The sequence below is a fragment of the Corvus moneduloides genome, chromosome 10 (assembly GCF_009650955.1).
Source record: "Corvus moneduloides isolate bCorMon1 chromosome 10, bCorMon1.pri, whole genome shotgun sequence".
In the NCBI taxonomy this organism is placed as follows: domain Eukaryota; kingdom Metazoa; phylum Chordata; class Aves; order Passeriformes; family Corvidae; genus Corvus; species Corvus moneduloides.
The window spans coordinates 14,815,850-14,840,050 of NC_045485.1; the positions used below are offsets into that span (position 1 = coordinate 14,815,850).

Here is a 24,201-nt window from a genome sequence, read left to right on the forward strand (position 1 = left end):
ACCAGCCAGCCTCTGCCAGACAGCTGTTCTGCTCTCACCTCTCCCTGCAGTCCAGGCAGGTGCCTGTAACAAAAGCAACACAGGATTCCGTGTCTCACATGTGGTAACCTGGTTCCAAACTCTAAAGGCAGATACTCCAGGCAAAGGACAATGAAGCAAACTTCCCCTAAACAGTTTTCTTCCAAGACAATCCACACACCAGCTTTGTGACAAGGGAATGGCGTGGCTCAGTACATTGGGAGGCACTTTGTAGGCAGGGAAAAACCAAGCAAAACATCATCATGCCAAAATCAGAGCACTCCTATGAAACTCTGAAGGATACAGCTTACAAGACCTGCCCTTCCCTCTGACCTCCCAGCCTCCGTGGAGCTTCTTCATTTAGGCACCACAGGCACAGGCTCCAAGACGCTGCACGTGCCCTGCCTGCTCTTTGCAGACATTGCAGCCAGGGCTTTCCCACCTACACAGAGCCTCACCTGGAAACCCCCAGCAGTAGTTTCATTTTACTTGTTCACAAAGTTAAGGTTAAAATCACGGATACACAGAAAAAGCCTACAGGAAGCAACCAATAAAAATGGATGAAAAGCCTGCACCAGTGCAAGCGCTCCCAGACTACCACAAAAATCATCACAGGCAATGAAATAAAAGCAGATGTGACAACCAGGTTAGTGCTGCTGGGAGTCACCTTGAATGGTGACAATCTTGACTTCTTACTTCTTAATGGGATAGCAGGGAAAAACAAGGCTGCTCCTCCAAGTAGAGCACACAAAGCTCTACTCAGATAAAAAAGGATTTTGGGGCAATTAAAGTTTGGATATCTGACATTTTATTAAGGCTTATTTAATGTTTACAGCAAGGGTGGCACAGGTGCTAGTGAGCCTTGGTGGCAGGTGTATCAAAAGCTGATCAGTGGTTGCTGTGGCCAGGGGCTCCCCCTGCCTTGCTCTGAGCTCTTCCTGACAGCCCATCATTCGTACTTTCTCTCTCTCCTGGATGTGTTGTCAGACAAGCCCTTCACAAAAACGGTGGCAAGACCAGCAAGAAGGATACCTCCTACTGCTGCTGCTGTAGTACCAATAACTGCTTTTCTGACCTATAAAAGGAAAAGTAAAACACAGGCTGGAAACATGATAAGCACTTATATTTACTCCCCCAGCATGATAATATAGAAAAGGCAGGGCTAGTCAGGGTAAATAAATGAGTCAGAGACATGTGCCCCATAAGCAGAAGGCGTAACAGCCAGGTTTTTACCCCTAGGAGGTGGCATTCAGTCAAGGGCACTGTCAGGGTGCAGACAGAGCACAGCGACCCTCCAGGTCCAGGGCCTCTGGGGAGGCCAGAGGCAGCGCTGCTTTGGAGCCCACGCCTGGGACTTGGCTCTCCCCATGCAGGCTGCAGGCTGTGTCCCAGTCCCGCGGCTCACAGCGAGCAGCCAGGAGGTGCTCTGGGAGGCACCCAGGGGCTCACCCCGTGTCACTCACCTGGTCAGAGACTCCCTCTCCATAGCGGAGCTCTGTCACAAAGTGCTCACAGTTGCTGCCAAGCAAATCATATGTCACCTCCCTGTCAATCCAGCGCTCAGCACGCCGGATGATCTCCTCCACTGGGAGAGGAATGCGGGAGCGGTCATACTTGTTGTTGACACGCCATTCATCATCTCCCACCACCTCCTTCAGGAGCTGCTTCTTCACCTTGGCCTTTCTGGTGAATATTGATGTGGTGCTGACAAACAGGGATGGGGCTCCTTCATCTGGGGAAGGCAGGGAGGAGATAAGGCAGGTAGGCACATCCCCTCTGGCCTCTCCAGGATCTCAGATGGGTTTCCGACTGCTAGTGGAAAGATCATCTACACACACGAGGTCCACATGGAGCAGCACATGGAAGGAGACAGGGCTCCTGGGACATCCCAACATCTACTGTGCACCCTGCCAGGCTGAACCAGCCTTACCTACAGGTGTCACGTTGATGACATATCCATCCCCCACGTAGAGGGCCCAGTGCTGGTAAAGTGGCCGGTCGATCTCGATCAGGTCCCCAGGCTTGGGGTTGCGATTGCCATGTGCCATCTCAGGAGCGTGCAGTCAGGACACGCACCTGTAGCTGGGCTGGCTCAGCGCAGGGCAGAGCAGGGCAGAGGCGTGGGCTGTGCACAGGCACCTGCCGGGACCGCGGGCACGGAGCGTGTCAGTGCCGGGCCCCGAGGGCAGCGGCTGCCGGAGCGGCGGCCCCGCTCGGCCGGACCCGCCTCGGGGCCGCTGCCGCTGCCGGCGCAGGGCAGACGACGGGACGGCCCCGCTCCCACCCAGCGCATCCTCCCAAGGCCGAGGCCGGGCCGGCTGCGCGTCCAGCTGCTGCCGCCGTCCCCGGCTGCCCCCGCCCGCCCACGGCGCCCGCGCTCCCCTCCCGGCCGCGCTCCGATCGGGGCTCCGCTGCTGCCGGGGCCCGGCCCGCTCCGCTGCCGGGACGCGGCTGCCCGGGGGTGCCCGCGGTGCCGAGCCCGTGCCCCGGCTCTGGGGCGCCTCCGGCCGCTCGGCAGAGCCGCGCCCGCCGCCGGCAGCCTGGAGGGGGCCGCATCCCGCGGGCAAACGCCCGCTCGCATCCCCCGAGCTCCGCTCACCCCAGCGCCTGTCCCGCTGTTGTCGTGGCCTCTCCCGGCCCGCTACTCCCGTTATAAAGTCCTTCGAAGTGGCGATTGCGTGCATTCTGCCGGGCTCACTGCCAGCGCCGCCCCGGAGCCAGGCCGTCCGGCTCCACCCTCTCCCCGGATCCAAGGAAAGCTCCACTCACGAGGTTGTTGCCAAAACCATCTGTTGAGCGGAAAATCTTATCTTGTACCTGACGAAGTCCGCCCACCGTCTCGTTGTGGGGAGACCCTCCCCCGAGTGGTCCTCTTGTTCAAGTGATGGACAACAGCCGTGACCCTACACCCTATCACTCCACAGCACTTTATCTTGAAGAACAACCACGTCTGGATCAGGATTAAAGCGTGGCTTGAGGACCACTCAAAGAATCGGTGCCACAAATGGCAGAGGATGCTGCAGAGGGATCCCAAATGGCCTCGTGTAAATGCAAAAAACTGCAGCAAAAAGCATAGATTAAATTTATGTTAACCCACCTGCGAACACAGTAAAGAAGGTGAGGTGAGAGTCTGCAGCCAGGCTCGGGGCTGCACAATGCTGGGGCTTCAGCCCAAGTTTTCATCGTCTGATGTGCACCAGATTCAGATGGCTGAAACCACTAGAAAAGCCCTTCCATTTAGGGACAGGCTGCGCCCATGCTGGCTGTGCCCCAGAGCACAGGCAACGAGTGTTCTCTCGGCTTTTGAGAAAAGAACAGCCTTGACTCTACTCCATGGCAATTTGAGCAGGTCTTGGGCCTTGCCAACATCTCCTAGAAAGGCTCAGAAGTCGTGAATACAGCAAGTGATGGATTCTGCTGCTCCTCCTCACACTCTCACCTCATGCTTCAGGCAGTGTTCCACCAAATCCTGTCACTGCACCCACCAGGATCGGTGGAAAGGCAGCCCATAATGAGCCAACGTCCTCCTGACTGCAAAGAGAAGCACGGTACAATTGCAAACTGCCACATGTAGTGAAATGTTTGAAATGTTACAGCTTTCATGAACAACAAGACAATTCCCCAGATGAATTAATTCCAGTATTCTTCCCTTACAGGGCTAATTAGAGATGTGAGAGGTCCATACACTGCCCTCACACAGTGCTCCCTTATCAGGGGCTGCAGACAGAATGCAGTGAGTAGAGAAAAGCTGAAGCCTACAAGTTGTTGTATAACCACATCCTTAGCTTAGCTGTGAAATAAGCTTCAAATCCATTTCCAGGAATCCAAAAAGGAGTTTCAGTTTCAGTTTGACTATGATATGTTTTCCTGCATTAAAGATAAGAACTTTATTTAGATGTACTAACAAAGGGAGTAGAAAAACAACAGAAAGTCTTGGCTTGGATATTTCAAACATTGTAAACTTGACTTGGAAAAAAGCAATGAATTAATTCCTTGTTTGCTTTGCTTGCATGCACACCTTTTGGCTTACCTACTAAAACAACTTTTTCTCAGGCCACAGGTTTTTCACTTCTGCTCCTCCAATTGCCTCCCTGATGGGGCTGGCAAGGGAGTGAGTGAGCAAGAAGCTGCCTGGTGCTTTGTTGCTGGCTGGGGTTAAACCTGGACAACCTGTTCAGAGCAGACAAAACCAGCCAGCCTCTGCCAGACAGCTGTTCTGCTCTCACCTCTCCCTGCAGTCCAGGCAGGTGCCTGTAACAAAAGCAACACAGGATTCCGTGTCTCACATGTGGGTAACCTGGTTCCAAACTCTAAAGGCAGATACTCCAGGCAAAGGACAATGAAGCAAACTTCCCCTAAACAGTTTTCTTCCAAGACAATCCACACACCAGCTTTGTGACAAGGGAATGGCGTGGCTCAGTACATTGGGAGGCACTTTGTAGGCAGGGAAAAACCAAGCAAAACATCATCATGCCAAAATCAGAGCACTCCTATGAAACTCTGAAGGATACAGCTTACAAGACCTGCCCTTCCCTCTGACCTCCCAGCCTCCGTGGAGCTTCTTCATTTAGGCACCACAGGCACAGGCTCCAAGACGCTGCACGTGCCCTGCCTGCTCTTTGCAGACATTGCAGCCAGGGCTTTCCCACCTACACAGAGCCTCACCTGGAAACCCCCAGCAGTAGTTTCATTTTACTTGTTCACAAAGTTAAGGTTAAAATCACGGATACACAGAAAAAGCCTACAGGAAGCAACCAATAAAAATGGATGAAAAGCCTGCACCAGTGCAAGCGCTCCCAGACTACCACAAAAATCATCACAGGCAATGAAATAAAAGCAGATGTGACAACCAGGTTAGTGCTGCTGGGAGTCACCTTGAATGGTGACAATCTTGACTTCTTACTTCTTAATGGGATAGCAGGGAAAAACAAGGCTGCTCCTCCAAGTAGAGCACACAAAGCTCTACTCAGATAAAAAAGGATTTTGGGGCAATTAAAGTTTGGATATCTGACATTTTATTAAGGCTTATTTAATGTTTACAGCAAGGGTGGCACAGGTGCTAGTGAGCCTTGGTGGCAGGTGTATCAAAAGCTGATCAGTGGTTGCTGTGGCCAGGGGCTCCCCCTGCCTTGCTCTGAGCTCTTCCTGACAGCCCATCATTCGTACTTTCTCTCTCTCCTGGATGTGTTGTCAGACAAGCCCTTCACAAAAACGGTGGCAAGACCAGCAAGAAGGATACCTCCTACTGCTGCTGCTGTAGTACCAATAACTGCTTTTCTGACCTATAAAAGGAAAAGTAAAACACAGGCTGGAAACATGATAAGCACTTATATTTACTCCCCCAGCATGATAATATAGAAAAGGCAGGGCTAGTCAGGGTAAATAAATGAGTCAGAGACATGTGCCCCATAAGCAGAAGGCGTAACAGCCAGGTTTTTACCCCTAGGAGGTGGCATTCAGTCAAGGGCACTGTCAGGGTGCAGACAGAGCACAGCGACCCTCCAGGTCCAGGGCCTCTGGGGAGGCCAGAGGCAGCGCTGCTTTGGAGCCCATGCCTGGGACTTGGCTCTCCCCATGCAGGCTGCAGGCTGTGTCCCAGTCCCGCGGCTCACAGCGAGCAGCCAGGAGGTGCTCTGGGAGGCACCCAGGGGCTCACCCCGTGTCACTCACCTGGTCAGAGACTCCCTCTCCATAGCGGAGCTCTGTCACAAAGTGCTCACAGTTGCTGCCAAGCAAATCATATGTCACCTCCCTGTCAATCCAGCGCTCAGCACGCCGGATGATCTCCTCCACTGGGAGAGGAATGCGGGAGCGGTCATACTTGTTGTTGACACACCATTCATCATCTCCCACCACCTCCTTCAGGAGCTGCTTCTTCACCTTGGCCTTTCTGGTGAATATTGATGTGGTGCTGACAAACAGGGATGGGGCTCCTTCATCTGGGGAAGGCAGGGAGGAGATAAGGCAGGTAGGCACATCCCCTCTGGCCTCTCCAGGATCTCAGATGGGTTTCCGACTGCTAGTGGAAAGATCATCTACACACACGAGGTCCACATGGAGCAGCACATGGAAGGAGACAGGGCTCCTGGGACATCCCAACATCTACTGTGCACCCTGCCAGGCTGAACCAGCCTTACCTACAGGTGTCACGTTGATGACATATCCATCCCCCACGTAGAGGGCCCAGTGCTGGTAAAGTGGCCGGTCGATCTCGATCAGGTCCCCAGGCTTGGGGTTGCGATTGCCATGTGCCATCTCAGGAGCGTGCAGTCAGGACACGCACCTGTAGCTGGGCTGGCTCAGCGCAGGGCAGAGCAGGGCAGAGGCGTGGGCTGTGCACAGGCACCTGCCGGGACCGCGGGCACGGAGCGTGTCAGTGCCGGGCCCCGAGGGCAGCGGCTGCCGGAGCGGCGGCCCCGCTCGGCCGGACCCGCCTCGGGGCCGCTGCCGCTGCCGGCGCAGGGCAGACGACGGGACGGCCCCGCTCCCACCCAGCGCATCCTCCCAAGGCCGAGGCCGGGCCGGCTGCGCGTCCAGCTGCTGCCGCCGTCCCCGGCTGCCCCCGCCCGCCCACGGCGCCCGCGCTCCCCTCCCGGCCGCGCTCCGATCGGGGCTCCGCTGCTGCCGGGGCCCGGCCCGCTCCGCTGCCGGGACGCGGCTGCCCGGGGGTGCCCGCGGTGCCGAGCCCGTGCCCCGGCTCTGGGGCGCCTCCGGCCGCTCGGCAGAGCCGCGCCCGCCGCCGGCAGCCTGGAGGGGGCCGCATCCCGCGGGCAAACGCCCGCTCGCATCCCCCGAGCTCCGCTCACCCCAGCGCCTGTCCCGCTGTTGTCGTGGCCTCTCCCGGCCCGCTACTCCCGCTATAAATAACAAGAAGACGGCGCTTGCGCGGATTCTGCCGGGCTCACTGGCGACGCTGACCGAGCGCTGTCCCGAGCCGTCTGCATCCCTTCCATCCCATCCCGTGCCACCGCCCTCCGCCTTCTCCCTCCCACCTCCCCTCCCATGCGGAGGCTGTCCTCCCGAGATTGTTTCCAAAACCACTCGTTTAGTGAGAAATCCGATCCTGCCCCCGAGGGAGACAGAGCACTGCCACTTTCCTGGAGACTCTGGTGCCGCTCCTCGAGCCCCTCCAGGTGCGGAGGGACTCCTGTCCTGCTCGACCGAGTGGTGAGCGAGCATCCCTCACTAGGAAACCTTTCGAGAGAAAAATGAGGTTGTGCCGTTCTAATTCTTCACTGTGATGAAAAACAAAGGAGCTGGAGCTCGGAGTGAAATAATTTTAGGGTGAAGAGATTTCTAGGATATATTTTTATGACGTAGCCTGGCCATTTCCTTCAGGACATCAGAGAAATATCATGATTGTGCCCAGCAAGGGTCCTGGTCCAAGAGATGAGCACAGCTGAGCCCATATAGCCATTTCCTTGACTGGTGCTGGAGAGTGTGATAAAACTAACAACAAAACTGTCCTCTGAGGGAGTTGCACTAAGCAGTGTATTTAAAGCCTTACATTTCAAAAGTCAGGTGAGCAAGCTGGTTGATTTAAAAGATGAGAGCAGTGGAAGATTTATCATCTTTCTGTCTTCCAGTGACATGAAATTGTTCAGTCAGTGGAGCATTGAATGGCAGTTCTGCTTTCTGTATCATCCCCTTCTTTAAGTCTGAGCTACTTGCAAAGCTTTGCACTGGAAATTGAATCACCAAGGCAATTCTTGTAGTATTGGGAAAAAAAAAAAAAAAAGCATATACACGGAAACCCAGAAATCTGCTTCACCTGGGTGCAGCAGGGTCCTGTTTCTTGGGGGAGCCTGAGTTGGGATCTTGCGGGGCAGGGACTGGCCTCTTCTCCCACCGAGTGCAAAGGGAGGTGAGTGTGATCAGCACTGCTCGGCAGTCACTGAATCACGCTGTAGCAGGCACAAGAGTGCAATAGGAACTGCCACTGAACAGGCAGCAAAGATGGTATTATAAACACAGTGAAATTCCAGCATAAAGTTGACAGTTCATTTGTGGACGAGTAGGTCTCTCTCGCTAATTCATTTTCATTGTGTAATGAGGTTGAAAGGCCCTTTTTGTTCATACCCTTTCCAAAATAGCTGTGGCCTGTGTGTAGAGACAGCTGGTGTGTTCTTGAATGGAACAGAATAACCTAACTCACAGTGGAGACTGCAAATACTTCTCTGGCTAACATGAGTTTATGGATACAAAGGAAAGGAGAAAGGGTAAGTAAATAATAACCAGCATTACAGTAGAAACAACAGCAAGCCCTCTTAAGGAAACCCTCCTGTCCAACCATCCAGGACCCACTCTGGCAGTCACACTTGCTCTGCTTGAGGCCCCATCAGAGCCCCCCTGAGGTGCCCCCCTGTACACCTCACACTCACACAAAGTCTTCTTAACCTACTCAGCCCCAGGTTTCCCATAGCACAGTCTAAACATCTGGATCCTTAAAATAAATTAATCGTGGTGCAACAACGAAACAATAGCTTGAGCTGGGTGCCTCCCCGGAGGGACCCAAAACAAAAGAAACCCTGTGGATTTTATACCCTCGCAGTCTGGGGTTCTCAGCTCCTGCTGTGTCTCTGAGTGTCTGTTCATGTGGCTGTGTCACAGGTCCCCCTGCCCTTTGTTATGTAAAGACATCAGTTCAGTCAGGCTTTGCCACCCAGAGGTCAATCTGCATCTCACACTGCAGTTGCACACTGAGATACTTGTACTATACATCTTCCTCAACAATCAGAAAGTAACCTGCAATGAACTGGAAAAGCACCAGAAAAATTTTTCATGGTGCTTTACGTCTCAAAGCTTCACTCATAGCCCTGGTGATCCATTCTGGGCTTGGACAAGGCTCAGGCAATGCTTCAGTTCCTGAGCTTTGTGAGTGGTCTGTCATGGGGTGGGTCTCACACACAGCATGTTACTAGGCATTGCTGCAAACACCTTTAGTCTCCTGATGTAGAGGACTCCTTAGTATGGTTTGAGGCTGAGTTGATGCAGAGCTCCTCTCACATTCATCAGTGTGGCAGCTTCTGAGTTTGTGAAGACCCCAAGGAGAGTTTATGACAGGATCTTATTCTTCAGAAAGTTTTTGTTAAGTTATGTTCTTGCTTAGCCCCCACAGGCTGGGGACTGATGACAAGCCTACTTCTTGTTCCCTCCACTCTAAGGGCATAATGGGGGTTATCCTTTTCATTACAGCTGTCCGCGGGTGAGCTCAGTGTCTTGTTTCTTTCTCTCCCCAGCTGGACATGCCTTGCCAGAAAAGGAGTAAAGAACTGTGTCCATGTCAGTCAACTAATCCCCTCCCCATGGAAGGATTTGGGTAAGATCTCATGAAGACCTGCCTGGGATGCTATAATTAGTTCATAGAATCATGGAATGGTTGGAAGGGACCTAAAGGTCATCCAGTTCCAACCCCCTGCCATGGGCAGGGACACCTTTCATTAGACCAGATTGCTCAAAGCTCCATCCAACCCTGGCCCTGAACATTTCCAGGGACAGGGTATCCACAACTTCTCTGGACAACCCATTCAAGTACCTCACTGCCCTCACAGTAAGGAATTTCTTTCTAAAATCTAATCTAAACCTACTTTCTGATGTCTAACCTAAACCTACTCTCTTTCAGTTTGAATTCTAACCACATCAGTCTATGGTTTGTACATCTCTCAGAGTTGTGTATGTGATGTTGTGCAGCACACTTGTGCCGTCAAGGTCTGTCTGGACTTTGTGTTTCTCAAACAGCCTTTGAAGACAACTGACAGAGCCTCTTCTGTCAGTTAGAACAATTTGGGCCTACAATGTGAGATCTGGGAGATATTTTAAATGAACAATTTCAAAGGTTTTCAACAAACACAATGATAAATTTATTATGATTTCTTCTCAAAGTATTAGAAATAATTAAAATACAAGACTAAAAAGACTAAAAAGAATGACAAATGAATAGGAATAATATTGTTAACTATAGGTATGTATTTGGGGATTCATTTTGATCAAATGCACTGTTCACAATGCAGCCATAATCTTGCTCACGTACTCTGGCATCCAATTTTTCCGTGGGCCATTCGTTCAAAGAAGAATCCCTTGTTACTGTAACTGTATCCGCCTTTCTCTTCCTTCTGTACAATGGAAAAAAAAAAAAGAACAGCAACCTATTTATATTTCTAGTCTTATTTATAGTGAGAGATCAAACAATGCTGTGAGCATGAATGGAACTGGGTTTTGGAGAAGCTAGAGTTTTATGATAAGTGATGCATATGCCCTGTGTATAAGAAATGACATATGTTCATTCCTGACAAAAAACCAAAAAAAGGTAAGTTTACCCTCACATTCCTCAGAAGAGATACGGAATGCTGTGGCTCCTTTCTGCTCTTGCAAGTATGTAACTGATGGGAGTTTTGAGGTTCACAGGTGCTAAAAGAGGTGTCTTTACTTTGCTGGATGTAACAAAGCTGGGAAAAGCCTTACCTGAACAGGTACACTGTAGAGGAGATGAGAATGACAATAACAGCTACACCTGCCACAGCTCCAATGACGATGGCAATTGTGTGGTCTGAATCCTCTGTGTCAGGGTCTTCAGCTGAAGAACAAACAAGAGCCCTGTCACTGAAAGCTAACCATGCTGTGAAGAGAAGTGGTTTTTCTCCACTCTTGCCTGTCTGTTTGGATTATACTGTGTTCTCTGTGGCTTTCTGGAGTGATGTCAGATCCAGGTCCTGTGTGCTGTACCAAGCCCTGCTGTCCTGTTTTCTGGTATCTCTCCACTGGGCTTCTGGCCCTCCTTTCTGCTTGGATGACCACAGACTCTCACCCACTGGGGTACTAACTTATATAATGAAAATGAAGAGCAAGCTCAGCCTTCTCCATAATTACACCCATTTTTGAAAGTGGTGGGTGTAACCCAGACAGGGAAATACAAAATAATTTTATTACCTATTTTTTCAGCCTCGCAGTTTGGTCCGGTGTAGAGTTCAGAACATTCACAGAAGTGGAGGGAGGTGCTGTTGGTAGTTTCAGAGCAAATGCCATCATTCTTACAAGGATTTGGCATACATGGGCCACCTGGGAAAAAAGGAGAAACACTTGACTCTCAGATAATCCAACCCTGAAGAGAACTGTTCTTGTTTAGATTACACTGACTCCTAATGCTGCACATCCCCTGTATTTTAGCATATTACTTGTATCTGACAACATGGATAAGGGAAAGAAACACTCTTTCTCCAGTGAAACATCGGAGCAAGATCCCTTGCATGGTTTTCTTCTGTACACTCTCTCTTGTAACTATCCCTAATCCAGTGATGTCCTTTGAAGTAGGTCAAGACTTCATAGCATCAAAGACAATGTGATAGTGGTTGACTCACTCCTGTAGCATCCACGACTGTAGTTTGAAATGCCACAGATTTCACCAGACCCACACACTTCGTCAGAGCAGAAAACAGTGGAGCTTTCTGTGCACTGGCATTTCTGAGAACAGTCATCAGTGGTGAATATTTCTCCAATCTGGAAGAACAGGAGTTAGATGTTAAAAAACATCAAATAAAATCAGCCAGAAAAATCATGAATGTAGCACTGGGGCCCTCACTGTACTCTTTCCAATACTTTCCTGATGAATGACAATAGGGCAGATTGGTTTTTCATTAAGTGGTTTGTGAAAAAAAAAGAAAGAAAGCAGCTTACTAATGCAGCTCTTTGAAACTTGAGGATAGCCCAAGAAAGAAAGGAAAAGAAGAGTTTGGGGCATGAGATCCTAGCCCCAGGCAGGGTACATGTGCAACCAAAAATGGTCAACTGTTGCTGAAGATGAGTGGCAGATGAATCACATCATACCTCCAAGGCAATATGGAAATGCTAGCTGCCATTTTTCTTAAAAGTGCCACCTATCAATGGTAAATCTGTACTGGCTTAGGCCTTTTTTTGTACCAAATCTCTAGTGGTAAACCAGAATCTAATGAAATAATGAAGATGTTGTATCCTGCAGTGACAGTGGAGGGTTCTCCTCAGAATCCAGCTTTGCTCAGGGCTTTCTTCATGTCCTACCCAACTCTACGGACTCTCAACCCTGCCTATACCACTCTTCACTGAGAGGAGCAGGGCCACAGTGACGCACGGAATTTTGCTGTAACTGGTGTGTTGTAAACTTTAGAGCCTGTGAGTGTAATAAAGGTCAAGAACTAACATGAGTTTATCACATACTTTCTCCAAGTGTTTCCCTTAGATTGGCAGGCAGAGTTTCTGAGGGAGACCAAGAGATCTTGACCTCTCTTGCCTTTCTCCAGAAACCAGAATTTTATCAAACAGTTGCTCTTTGTTTCTAATGTTTCTAATGCAAAATTACATGCTGAGAATTATGAGGAGATGGTCAAAATAACTAACGGGAGAAAATAGTGCTGTGGGAGCTGTCTGACCCACAGAGAGACTGTACCTCATAGTATTTGTTAAGGTATGTGCAGCCACACTCTTTGTAAGGCACACAGTCAAAGCCACTAAGAACATAACCAGGGAGGCATTCACAGCCTTCAACACAGGGTGATTCACACTCAGAGGGGCTGGTCAGGTCGTTGCAGGATGCTGGGCATGCAGACATGCATGAGCTGTACTTGCTGTTGGCAGGACATGATATACCTGTGAAAATAAGGAGTCCAGTTATACCGGGCTGCAGTGTATTAGTGAGTTACAGAATTGCCTTTCTGATCCATTTTGTAGGAGGCAATATGATGAACACACACACACTCACAGATGTGCATACATCTGTAGTAGTACTGAACTGTAAGTGAAGCACTCCAAAGTCAGGAAATGCATCATCAAAGCTGTTTGTATACTGTGCTCTCATTCCTGGTGTACACTGATCTCAAAACAACTTCTCACACATTCAGGGCTGCCATCCCTTCAAGTGCCAGAGCTGTTCCACAACTTTGGGAAATGTTTTCTGTGTTTCACCAGAAATACAAAGTCATCTAACCATAGCAGACACAGGGAAAGTATGGTTTGATTAATCTCCAAAATTAAAAAAAAAAAAAAAAAAAGAGGATAAATATGTTTGAAATGATTGTAAGTTTTATTTCATAATTTTTTAGTCTGAAAAGTTTTGAGTTTTCAGTTGAATCTTTTTTTTAATCTTGAAATTTCACAGGCAAAAAAGATAATTAGTATGTTTTGTAGATTTAAAGAGAGTTTGAAATGAAATGTTTTGCCTTCCGATTTGTAGCTTGTGATGGTCTCCAAAATTTAAACTTTTTGTCCTATTGGGAATGGGGACACCTTTCACTCATGAAACTTCTGATGGGAGCTGACAGCTCTGATTTCCTAAGTATCTTTCTAAGGTGAGGTTTAAATGCAAAGGTCAGCATAGGACACAGAAGAGAGGCCAGCAAAGCAAACGTTCTTAATGGTGAAGAGTGAGTGAAGTGTGAATCAACATGTTTTTTACTTCCTGAGAAGATGTGATATAGGAAAAGATTTAAACTTCAGATTTTAAGAGTCCTGTAGGTAGAATCCCTGCTTTCTGTTTCCTGTGCTTACCACAGTCTGTCTGTTGCCTCCAGCCATCCATGCTGACTCCTTGCTGCTGACAAGCCAGCACATATTCCTCCAGACTGCGACACAAGGTAGCAACCTCATCTCCTTCCACGCACATATCGAACAGGCAGCTCCTATGTGCAACATGAGAAAACGGTAATTCCCAGCACATTTGTTAGTGGTTGTTTTCATTTGCTTTTCTGCCTCACTCTGAGTTAGTTTTGTTTTCCAGTATCTGGGTGACAGGAAACAGGATTAAAAGACACCCCAAGCACATGATTGGGAAGATCAGGTCATTTGTTGTGCAGCTGCTGCTGCTATGTGAGGTGTCCATATAGAGTCATAGCATCATTAAAGCTGTAAAAGGCCTCTAAGATCATTGAGCCCAACCTTTAACCTAACACTGCCAGGTCCACCACTAGACCATGGCCTAAACTGAAAATTTTCCTCATATGCAATCTAAGCCTCCCTTGGACCAAGCAATAAACAGTTACCTGACTTAAGACAGTAAGTTCTTCTTTGCTCTCTGCTTTTGTTTTGGGCTACTTCTTGCTTATAGAGCACTTTTTAGTGCTGCTAAGTCTTACATCTGAACTACACACTTCTTTCAATACATGGATAACCTCCCCTGTCCATGTGCCTTGAATGTTGACACTGAATTCTGTTTTATCCAGCGTCTGTTTGCCAGTGCTACCTTCTCAGTTTTGCTCATCATTTGAATATTCACGGCCTGATTTTCAGAGGCATTGAGAGCCATGATGAATGGAATCTGCAAATATGCAGCATCTCAGAAAAATCAGGGCACCACCAAGCAGGTAGAACAGGCTGTCCTACTAGTATATTATATATATATTGAAGCCAGTGGTCCACTTTATCTGGCTTGAGATACTGTAACATTCTTCTCACAGATAAGAGGGACTTTGGGGTGGGCATTACCTGTCTTAAAACATTAGGCACAACTACATAACTAAAGAAAACTGGCAGCTACTTGGCAAATTTGTGTCTGATGATGGATGAATGATGAGTGATGAATATGGGGACAAATACAGCTCAGAATTAGGTATGTAGGAATTGTATATGTAGGAGGCAGAGCAACCTTGAAACACAGCAGAGGGAACTTTCTTGAAGATACCAGGTTAGTTGCTCTTAACTAATCTGTTTTTTGTACTTCTCCATGAAAAATTCAAAAAGTGTCACTGACAGCTTCAGCCTTTGGCTATGGCATGACACAGGTTTGATGAAGCTAGAACTGCTACCCAATAGACCCAGGTGCTAAATTCTCACTGAATGTGGATGAGAACTGTAAGCACATTGGAAATTCCAGGCTACAGGGATAATGCCTAACACTGCTGCTTTATCTGTGTAGGAAAAGAGGAAAGCTGCTTTGTAGAGATAACAGAGAAGGGAAACTCTCAATAGAGGAAAGAAAGAGAATCACAACTATTTTAAAATAAATAAGGGTATGTAAATATATAGATAGTGGAATCACTTGGTCCAGTTCTACAAAGACACTTACTATCCTCAGCTCCTGTTAATACCCTGGAGACTGCAGATGACTGAAGATAGTTCTTGTCAGAAACTATTTGCCAAAATGATTTTGCAAATGGAGAGAACAACTGTCTGCAGTAGACACTTACGTGAAATAGAAATCTGGTTGGACTGCAGAATGACATTTGGTAAAAGGGCCATTTAAGTCAGTCAGGATTCGACATCTTGAAGTTGTGTTTTGCTGCTCCAGCTGATTTTCATTGCAGCCTTGGAAAAGTCCTGGATCTGGTTCCTCCTCAGATTCATTTTCTGAGTTGATATCTCGTCTGTAAATGAAGTCATTATGAAATCATCAGTGTTCTGTGTACATCTAGCATTCATGGTACTACTCTCTGAGTAACACTGCAAGAATACTTCTGCCTTGTGTAACTGTAAGCTTATTTCTCTTTCACGTTTTCTCCTGAGTAGGAAGGAGATATAGCAAATCAAAGATGTACTGGAACACTTCCTACCATCTCAGAGATTCATGGATATTTAAAGTAAACAGGATATCTGTAGTTATCTCTTTGGAAATTCTGCGTGATACATGTTTCATCCATTGCCTCCTCCATCCAATCTATTCACCAAAATTTGAATGTTAGTCAGAAGGGTGCAGCTGGAATAAAGCCCTGTTTCTTGGACATATGTTCACTTTCACTGAACAACGGGCTGCATGCCTGCAATGCCAGAATTCTCCTACGGGCCAGCCTCCATATCCCCTTTATGCTCAACACTGCCCCATATACTGTTTTCTGCTATTCTGGCAGGCAAATTTTGCAGCCAAAATATATCCTGACTGCTAATATAGTTCCATTTACTTTCTGAAAAAGCAATGTGTTAGTGGCTAAGCAATTTCCAAAGGGCTTTCAAAGCAATAGGAAGGAAAGGAAAGGGAAAAGGGAAAAGGGAAAAGGGAAAAGGGAAAAGGGAAAAGGGAAAAGGGAAAAGGGAAAAGGAAAGGAAAGGAAAGGAAAGGAAAGGAAAGGAAAGGAAAGGAAAGGAAAGGAAAGGAAAGCCTTTTTCGAAGTTGTGTAATTAGCACAGAATGTTCCTGACCCCAAATATCATGCTCATGTACAGTCAAAAGAATGACCTTACTTTTTGTGTACTGGTAGAAAAAAAATAGATAGCTATGAAAGCAAGAAAACCAGACTCTTCAAGAACCTTTTCTGGAAGGAACTGTGAATTTATGTTGATAGATTTCAAAGCTGCCTTCATATTCCAGAGGAAAGACTAACATTGAATCAGGATTTGCACTCACTCAGACCCATTCAGCACAACATGTATTTATCTTTGCAAGGAACCATGAGCTTGCCAAAAATGTTATTCATCCCTGTGCTCTAACAGTTGTAATGGCTGTGACTCCAAAGAGGGAAACTGAACTGGACTGATGCATTGACAGTTCAGGCCTCTTTTGGCCAGATAGAAGGGCACTGATGGTTCACCTTAGTGATGAACAGGAAAAGTCACTACACAAAAAAAAAAGGGTAGAAGAAAGATGAGACAGAAAAAGGACAGTGTAGTTATTCCTAGAGGTTAACTATGGCTTAATTCACTCACTTCTAGTGGCAGTGCTTGCTGTGGATATTAAATAGCAAATCAAGTACCTGAGACGAGAGCTTCTTTTCAGAGGAACTTTCCAGCTTTCACCAAATACATTCACATTCCTCACCCAAACACCATCTGGATTTGTGAAGTCATTTCTGTATCTCCCATCAAAGTCTCCACACAAGCCTTCCACTCTGCTTCTGTAGGTGGTAGCCAGCTTTATGTCTAGGGAAAGTCAGAAGGCAAAAAAGCTGTTACACAGAAATTTTTGTCACCAAGTGTATGGAAGAGGTGGAAATCAATGCCAAGTGCCACATGTCATGATTCAGATTGAAGCTGGTAATGTTACATGGGCTTAAGACGTAGCATATGAGCACAGACCTGAACATAGCTGTTCATACATGTATTCACAGTTTCTGTGCTCTGCAACATGAATCATGATAAAAAGCAATTTCTTGCAAGTTTTTATATAACATGACATCACCGCCTGGGTGCTTTTAGTGCACGCTGCTTACTGCTTTGCAGCAAACTGAATGCATCACCCACTTTTTGCCCTTCACTTACAATCCACTTGATCATTGAGAAACAGAATTTCTATAGACAGACATTTGCTTTCTGCAGTTGGAATTTCAGGGTTTGGAATGATGGCCATGTAAATAAATAGCCTGGCACTTTCACCATACACTCAGAAATACTATAGCTATATAGCTATAGTTGTAAATCAGGACTAACTCTGCTTTGAACAGAGGAGGTAATGTGTGTCCAGCTTACATGAGTGACTTGTGTATATGCCTTGCAAAAGTCCTGACAAACACTAAAGAATGGGATTATCTGGAGTAGGCTTGAGAGGAAGTATGCAAAATTATATACTCACAGTGTATAGCTTCAGGATCGCAGTCCTATGACTCTTGTGACTGGGTTAAGACTTCACCTCATCATCCCAATTAGCAATTTAAAGTGATTCGCTTTTGTTTTTATCACTCAGACCTTACTTAACATGAAAAAAATATATGACAGTCTGACTCTACATCTCATTTCTCCTAAGTTCAGTGGGATCCAGAGGGAGAAATGCCAGTTTTATGGCTTTTTCTGGAAACACTTTTTATTGTTGTTTTCTGGTATTTCATATCCCATAGGACCATAAGCTCAAAGGGTGAAGATTTCAAGTTTCGCCATGGGTTTAAACCTCCTCTGGAATGCGAACATTTTTGGGGTCAGTGCATAAATATTTCTGCACAGTCTTTTAGTATCACTTACCTGCATTTTGATTGCCATCAAAGCTCAGGTATAAGCCAAAATCTGTCTCCAGGTGAATTCTTGTTGTCCTCTGATATATACGAATACCTTCATGAGGCCGAACAGGGGGCCTCACCCTCACACCATCCAACTAACAAGGAAAGAAAAAATTAAAGTTCAATATATATAGGCCAAATTAAAATCTGGTTTCAGTACAGGTCAATGCTACAATTGAATACTCTGGTTTTATGATAAATATATCAGATAATTTAAGAGCATTTATTTTTTTAAGTTAACAAAATCATGAATTGTGGAAAGTGATCTGAACACAGTACTTCATATCATCCTAAGAAATTTCTAGTATTGAGCTAAAAATGTAATATAGCAGCTATATATACTTTTACACTCCAATAAGGAGAAAGAAAATTAAATTATCCTATCATAAAACAAACCTTTCCTTACCACTGATAAAAATTTGTGTGGCTTTATTGTAAGCCTTGGGATATTTGGGGTTTCATTGATAAAAATATATTTATTAATTTATTTGTTTGAAGTAGAATTGTATCTTTCATAGCTATGGAGAAAAAAGACTCCACACAACTGAAAATCTCATTTGCAGTTGCCTCATAGCACTGATGTAATAATACAGTTCTCTGTCATACTCTAATTCTTCAAAAAAGAAGTCCATTACTCAAAGGTGTTTTACTCTAAGGGAGGGCCTTTCTTTGTGCTCTGCAGTCAGGGAGAGACTTACCAGAACCTGCTTGTTCTGTCTGAATCGCACTGTGTGGTTGTAAACATTGATAAGCATCTCTTTCAGGTAAGTAATGTGTCGACTTCCACGTAAAGGATAGTTCATGCCTTCAATGCTGAACTGTGTCAGAGTGTCAGGTAAGTCAGGGATGGTCTGAGCCAGAATATACGTGTATTTCCCTTGAAAGTGGTGCACCAGTCCATCGAAGGTGACGTAGTGTGGGTCGCCCATGACCTGGCATCTCCCAAAACCTGAAAGGGAAGAGCTTCATTACTCTCCAGTCTAAATATGCATGTGCCAGACCCCATGCATGGATTGGTTTAAAATGTTAGATAAAAATGGTTGCTGCTAGCATGCAGGTCTGAAAGTAAAGATGGGTGCTCAGGCTTCACTCTAGTGAATGGACACTCAGATGGAGAGGTGGGCAGAGAAACTCATTCCTCTGCTGAGAACCACTGTGAACCAGCTGAGCTGAAGCAGAACATTAGGGTTTATAGAATTTATTGAGACTAAGTTGTGCACATTAGCCCTCCGCAGAGGAATAACTGCCACAAGCACAGCTTGAAGTGGCCTCACGAGAGATGTTGTTTTCATAACCTCTGCCATGTGTTGTTACAAATTTGAAAAGCAATGTTTAGTTTTGCTGTCATTGATTTCTGGTGAGGTTACTAAACTGATCATTGGGTTTACCAGACCTAACAATCAGATACAGTGACTATCATCTCTGTATTCTCCTTAATCACTGAACACAGAGTAAACGTTTATGCCAGGAGCAAGGCATAGCAAGGCTATCCTTAAAATTGCTGGGGCACCTCTTCTAAGATATATTGCCAAAATGTAGCAGGGGAACACTGGATTTGCCTTATGCTTTTGTATTGATCCTCAATACAGTAGGACTGATGCCATGCTATTCTTCAAAACTGAAGTGTAGGGACGCTATGCAACAAGCTCTCTCCTAATCAACCCAGCCTCCCTAGAGAATATGAGATTAACTTTGCCTAGCCAACACAAATGTTGAATGAAAAGCACCCAAGTCCTCTGACTGACCTATGACCTATCTGTCCAGATCTGCTCTGTCCTGGTTTTGCTTATTGGTTTTTGGTTTTTTTTTTTTTGGTTTTTTTTTTTTTTTTTTCTGTTTTCAAATTAACATGAAATGGAAAAAACAGGGTAATTGTGATCGGATTCCCAAACTGAGTTTTGGGTTCAGTAGACGCAGTGTGAATTTTTAAAAAAAAATTTATTCAAACTAGTCAGAATGAACTGTCAAATTTCTAGATATAAGTAAATTATATCCAGGTATCCATTTCCCTCTACAAATTCTCTGTATGTAATAGGAACCTTCTGTTATGAGAACTGAGGCCTTTTTGTACTGAGTAACATGTTGTCAACAACACAGTCAGAGTTGCCTTCTTTCCCCATGAAAGAGTGGAATAGCCATGAAAGAAAGAATGGACACCCACATCCTCCTCCTTCTGAAGCCCTCAAGTGAACCCCATGTGAAGACCTGCTTGCACATACCTGTTGGATTGCACTTGTGTTTTCCATCTTTGATCACGCAGGTTTCTCTAGAATCACAGCTATAGCTCTTACAGCTGATGACACCATTCTTCTGGCACTGGCATCTTTTGGTGCAGTGTGGAGTTATCCATGTCTCCCCAGCCTGGACACAAGTTGTGTTAATAATACGTTATCAAGGTGCTCAGCTTTGCAGTGCAATGGAAGTTCAATAGCCAAGGTGTGGACAATAGCTAGGCGCAACCTTGTCCAGTTGGCAATTCCACAACTGCTTAAGTGTAGTTTTGCAAAGAGCCTGGGAGAGGGGATCTCAGTCCATTTATCTTACTGTCCTCAACATGAGAATTTGAACACAAAACCGGACTAGGACAGACTGCCTGAATAACTGATCAATTGACTGGTTTCAAATAGGCCTCAGTTTTGGCCTCAGGTGCAAGCTTCTATATCTCCAAATACCCAAGCCTGCAGCCTTCACTAATCAGATGAAAAGTGTTTAGGAGGTAGACCCTGAAGTCTTTGATCTCTCTCTCTCTTTCATATTAAGATGGACAGGAAACCAATTTTCTACAGGTTTTGAAGTCAGAGATTTGCTCCACAAACTACTTACGCTGTAGTAATTGTTGTCATCATCCCTGCAGCCACAACTTCTGAGAGGCACACAGTTGCCATTACTGAGCACATAATTATCATCACATTCACAGCCCTCTGTGCACTCTTCTGTCTTCTCACAAAGGGAAGAGGCAAAAATGTCACTGCATGTTGACGGGCAGGGAGAGACACAGTCTTTGTAGTGGCTGTGGGATGGGCAGGGCAATGCTGCATGGAAGAACAGAGCCGGCGTTATTAAATACGTTTAAAAGTGCCCTGCAAACACTGAAAGCTACACTTTGGCCTATGAAATGGCAGTACAGAACTGCCTTTTGATAGCTGATTTTGATCATCAGCTGGTTTTTATTTAAAAAAAAAAAAAAACAACAAAAAACAAACCACAGAATGCTATCTGGAACTGCTTATTCAGTTTTATTACAGGTATGACTGAACCACCTGGCACAAGATTATCTGGATTCAGTATTCCAGTTCAGCTGCAAATGCTTCTTTGGGCACTGCTAGAAATGACACCCTGAAAGGCAAATTCCTTAAAATATTCAACTCTCCATTGATGCAAATCAGGTGCAAATTTAGCTTAACTACAGATGTGCAAGAGCAGCAGATATGCATTGTCAGACTGCAGGTTCATCTAGCTCTAAACCCTATTTCTGCCAGTGCCTAGACATGCATAATGTACAGTTCAAGAAAGAGTGTAACATGATGAAAGGTTTGTTAGTCCAGTATTTTCCTTCACTCATGGCAAGGAGGAAACTAGGTATTTCAGATCTATTAAACATTGATCTGACTTGGTTTTTAACCAGTTAACTATTTTGTCCTCCACAACATTATGTGATAATCCCACAATATAATACTAAATTGTAAAAAAACTGCCACAGATAAAACCCCACTACATGAGCCGTACTAATTTTTACATAATTTGGTTGTAGCTTTGTTGAACAGGTGGTGTGAGGCACACACCCTGGAAATTAATCTGAGAACAGAGTCTGTAATAAACAACTGGGCAAATTGACAGTTTTCGTTCAAATCACAGTGAGTAGCATTGAGCCCAGTCCCCTAACACAGTATCCCTCTTTCTTTCAGTCTTCTGGTTATACTATTTCTTCATTTTAGACTCACTACAATATCTCATTTGGTTACTGATACCATTCTCACTCCAAGCTCATATCCATAACTTGTCTAGTTCTGGGTTATCTCTGGGTTTATCTGAACCTGAACACAGTTCAGTGCAGCAATGGAATCATGATAGTAGAATTGCATTTTGTGAGAATTTAGATTTAATTTTCTTTTACATAACTTTTTCACCTAATTCTGCTAAGTTTCTCCTGCTATCATTCATTCAGGTTTCAGTTTTTTCACTTGCTTGTGTACTTACGACAGAATGTACTATTTCTCCATTTAATGGTGATTCCATGATTCTTGCAGGTGTCAACATAGACTTGAACTATGTCACAGAGAGCAGACTTCATACCATCATACTGGCACATATCATAGATGCAGATCTCTATGAAGTCGTCAGGGTTGACTAGACTATGGCATACTTTGAATTTGTCTGATTTTAGAACGTTGCACTGTCCTTCAATGACTTGTTTATTCTCAGCAGTGCAAGGAGGATTATCATCTTCTCTTAAGTCTGGCAAACAACTGCAAGAAAGCAATGGACACAGGCTGCTATAAGACAGACTGAAATTGAAAAGTTTGTTTCCACTGAAAAGTAGAAAAGACTGGAGACTATGACTTCCTTCTGTCAATGAATGAAAGACTCGGCAGAAGTAGACTTGCTTGACAACCACCACACTGTGTCTGACACTTGTTACTCTCATTGAAATTGAACCTGATTAGAGGATTGACTTCACAGCTTGACCTTGGGTCTGTCTCATCACAGCAAATTTCTGTGGTGAACTTGACTGAGCCTGGCTGACCTTGGCTTCCATCCATGGGGTTTCCCTGCTTGCCTCGCTCATGTAGAGTGGGATGGACCTGGGCTGGTGAGGCCATTGTTTTCTCAGCCATGTTGTCACATATGGCTCCCTGTCTGCCAGGAAGCAGCTGGCCCTCACCATTCCCCAGCACCATCATCCTGCTCTGGGTGTTACCAGTGTAAAATAAACAGAGTCCACACTGGACTGCCCCAAAGACTCATTCCCCAAGTGTGTACGTAGGTCCATAGAACATAGGTAGGTCCATAGCTGTGGTTTCCCTCTGGCATGTGCAGTGTTTTCCTGTGGGGAATAGCTTCAAATTCAAGAAGAAAAAGGTCTCATGTACGTTGGTTATAGGTTACGAAGTAGCAAAGAGTCAAAACAATTTAAAACAATTCACTGTTTCCTGAAGTAAGATGGGAGGTATGAAAATTATTTAACATTTACCCCTTATCACTGTCTTTCTCCACTTCCCAGCTATTTCCAAACTGTGGGGCAGTGACAACTGTACCATTGGTCAAGGACAGATCATCTTCACGATTACCATTGAAATTGCCACACATGCCATGCACCTGCAGATGGAAAAGAACCGTATTTTAAGCATGACCTCTTTGCATCAATTTCCCCAATAACTTCTTATTTGTTGCCTATGAAATAATGTGACCAAATCACCAACAATAACCAATCCCATACCAGACATTTCAGACATTCTGACTGCACCCATGGAGAAACAAAACAGAGTTTGCAGTAAATCTGTGATTCCCTAAGGTTTCAAGCTGCTATTTCTCTAAGTTAGAAGTATTTCCCATGACAGGTAATTTTCTTTAACTTTCCCCTTGGAACACAAAGAAATTGTTGTAAAGAGAAAAAAAAATAGAAAGGAAAACAATTATGTTTTACAATACAGCAAAAGATGCAATAGCAAAACACAGGAATAAAAGGAACTAGAAGTAAAGGCACAAAGCAGCGCTTTTGAAACAACTCCAGATATTTGTATACTAAACCTTACCTGTGAGAAATAAGAGCGTGGGAGGGTGATCTCCAGATGGTGATTGCCGTCATATTTCACTATCACACCAAAGTCGGTTTCCACTACTATAAATCTGCCAACATTTCCAATGGATACCCCTTGCAGTCGGTTCTGCACTGGAGTGTAGACTCTCTCATTGTCCAGCTGGAGAGATGTGTCATTTGTCAGTATGGACATTCTTCCATGAAAGCTCACAATCTATATTCCTAGCAGTGCTGAAGATTTCTCTGTGACAATTTTAGCTGTTTACATTTCCACCATTGCATATTCCAGCTATGGGTGGCAGGAATCAGCCTTTTAGCTGAGGAGGGCTGGGCAGGATTCATATCCTCTGCTTTTAACAGGGAGCTAGAAAGATCCCTGGTAGTGAGCAAGGTCTTTCTCACCTATGGGGTAGATTACCTGCCTCCAGTATTGCCATGGCTCCCCTTGTTATTTTAGACTGATGCATTATGCCTTGCTCACTATAGGTGACTGGGTTGATAAAAGCCGTTGAAGTAGGGAGTCCCACAGTCTAATTCAGGGAACAATTC

At 45.7% G+C, this 24,201-nt stretch overlaps 3 protein-coding genes across 3 annotated transcripts in view; all 3 read right to left on the reverse strand.

Annotated features, from left to right (window-relative positions):
- Positions 1–803: 803 nt before the first annotated feature.
- On the reverse strand, positions 804–2,720 carry LOC116448785 (phospholipase A and acyltransferase 1-like). The gene is made up of 4 exons (XM_032119721.1): positions 2,618–2,720; positions 1,949–2,157; positions 1,482–1,750; positions 804–1,093 (listed from the first exon to the last, which is right to left on the reverse strand). The coding sequence occupies exons 2-4, from the start codon at positions 2,064–2,066 to the stop codon at positions 968–970; spliced, it is 513 nt and encodes a 170-aa protein (XP_031975612.1). The 5' UTR covers positions 2,067–2,157; positions 2,618–2,720; the 3' UTR covers positions 804–967.
- A 2,290-nt stretch (positions 2,721–5,010) lies between these two features.
- LOC116448786 (phospholipase A and acyltransferase 1-like) lies at positions 5,011–7,005 on the reverse strand. Its single transcript, XM_032119722.1, has 4 exons — positions 6,825–7,005; positions 6,156–6,364; positions 5,689–5,957; positions 5,011–5,300 (listed from the first exon to the last, which is right to left on the reverse strand). Exons 2-4 carry the CDS (start codon positions 6,271–6,273, stop codon positions 5,175–5,177), a joined length of 513 nt encoding a protein of 170 aa, XP_031975613.1. The 5' UTR covers positions 6,274–6,364; positions 6,825–7,005; the 3' UTR covers positions 5,011–5,174.
- Positions 7,006–9,895: 2,890 nt separating this feature from the next.
- LOC116448912 (IgGFc-binding protein-like) overlaps positions 9,896–24,201 on the reverse strand; it is a 51,821-nt gene continuing 37,515 nt past the window's right edge. Inside the window, 15 exon segments of the mRNA XM_032119952.1 lie at positions 9,896–10,130; positions 10,480–10,591; positions 10,945–11,073; positions 11,373–11,511; positions 12,434–12,633; positions 13,531–13,661; positions 15,165–15,341; positions 16,662–16,827; positions 17,860–17,989; positions 18,593–18,843; positions 20,114–20,255; positions 20,718–20,926; positions 22,092–22,360; positions 23,086–23,210; positions 23,648–23,812. Coding sequence (XP_031975843.1) covers positions 9,974–10,130; positions 10,480–10,591; positions 10,945–11,073; positions 11,373–11,511; positions 12,434–12,633; positions 13,531–13,661; positions 15,165–15,341; positions 16,662–16,827; positions 17,860–17,989; positions 18,593–18,843; positions 20,114–20,255; positions 20,718–20,926; positions 22,092–22,360; positions 23,086–23,210; positions 23,648–23,812 — 2,502 coding nt within the window. The 3' untranslated portion in view covers positions 9,896–9,973.

Bases quoted from the DNA above. Each gene is read 5' to 3' on its own strand.
- LOC116448786 (XM_032119722.1), bottom strand. From the start codon at position 6,273: ATGGCACATGGCAATCGCAACCCCAAGCCTGGGGACCTGATCGAGATC. The intron at 5,958-6,155 runs GTAAGGCTGGTT...TGCCTTCCCCAG, and splicing joins CATCAACGTGACACCTGTAG to ATGAAGGAGCCCCATCCCTG. The intron at 5,301-5,688 runs GTGAGTGACACG...TTCCTTTTATAG, and splicing joins GAGAGGGAGTCTCTGACCAG to GTCAGAAAAGCAGTTATTGG.
- LOC116448785 (XM_032119721.1), bottom strand. From the start codon at position 2,066: ATGGCACATGGCAATCGCAACCCCAAGCCTGGGGACCTGATCGAGATC. The intron at 1,751-1,948 runs GTAAGGCTGGTT...TGCCTTCCCCAG, and splicing joins CATCAACGTGACACCTGTAG to ATGAAGGAGCCCCATCCCTG. The intron at 1,094-1,481 runs GTGAGTGACACG...TTCCTTTTATAG, and splicing joins GAGAGGGAGTCTCTGACCAG to GTCAGAAAAGCAGTTATTGG.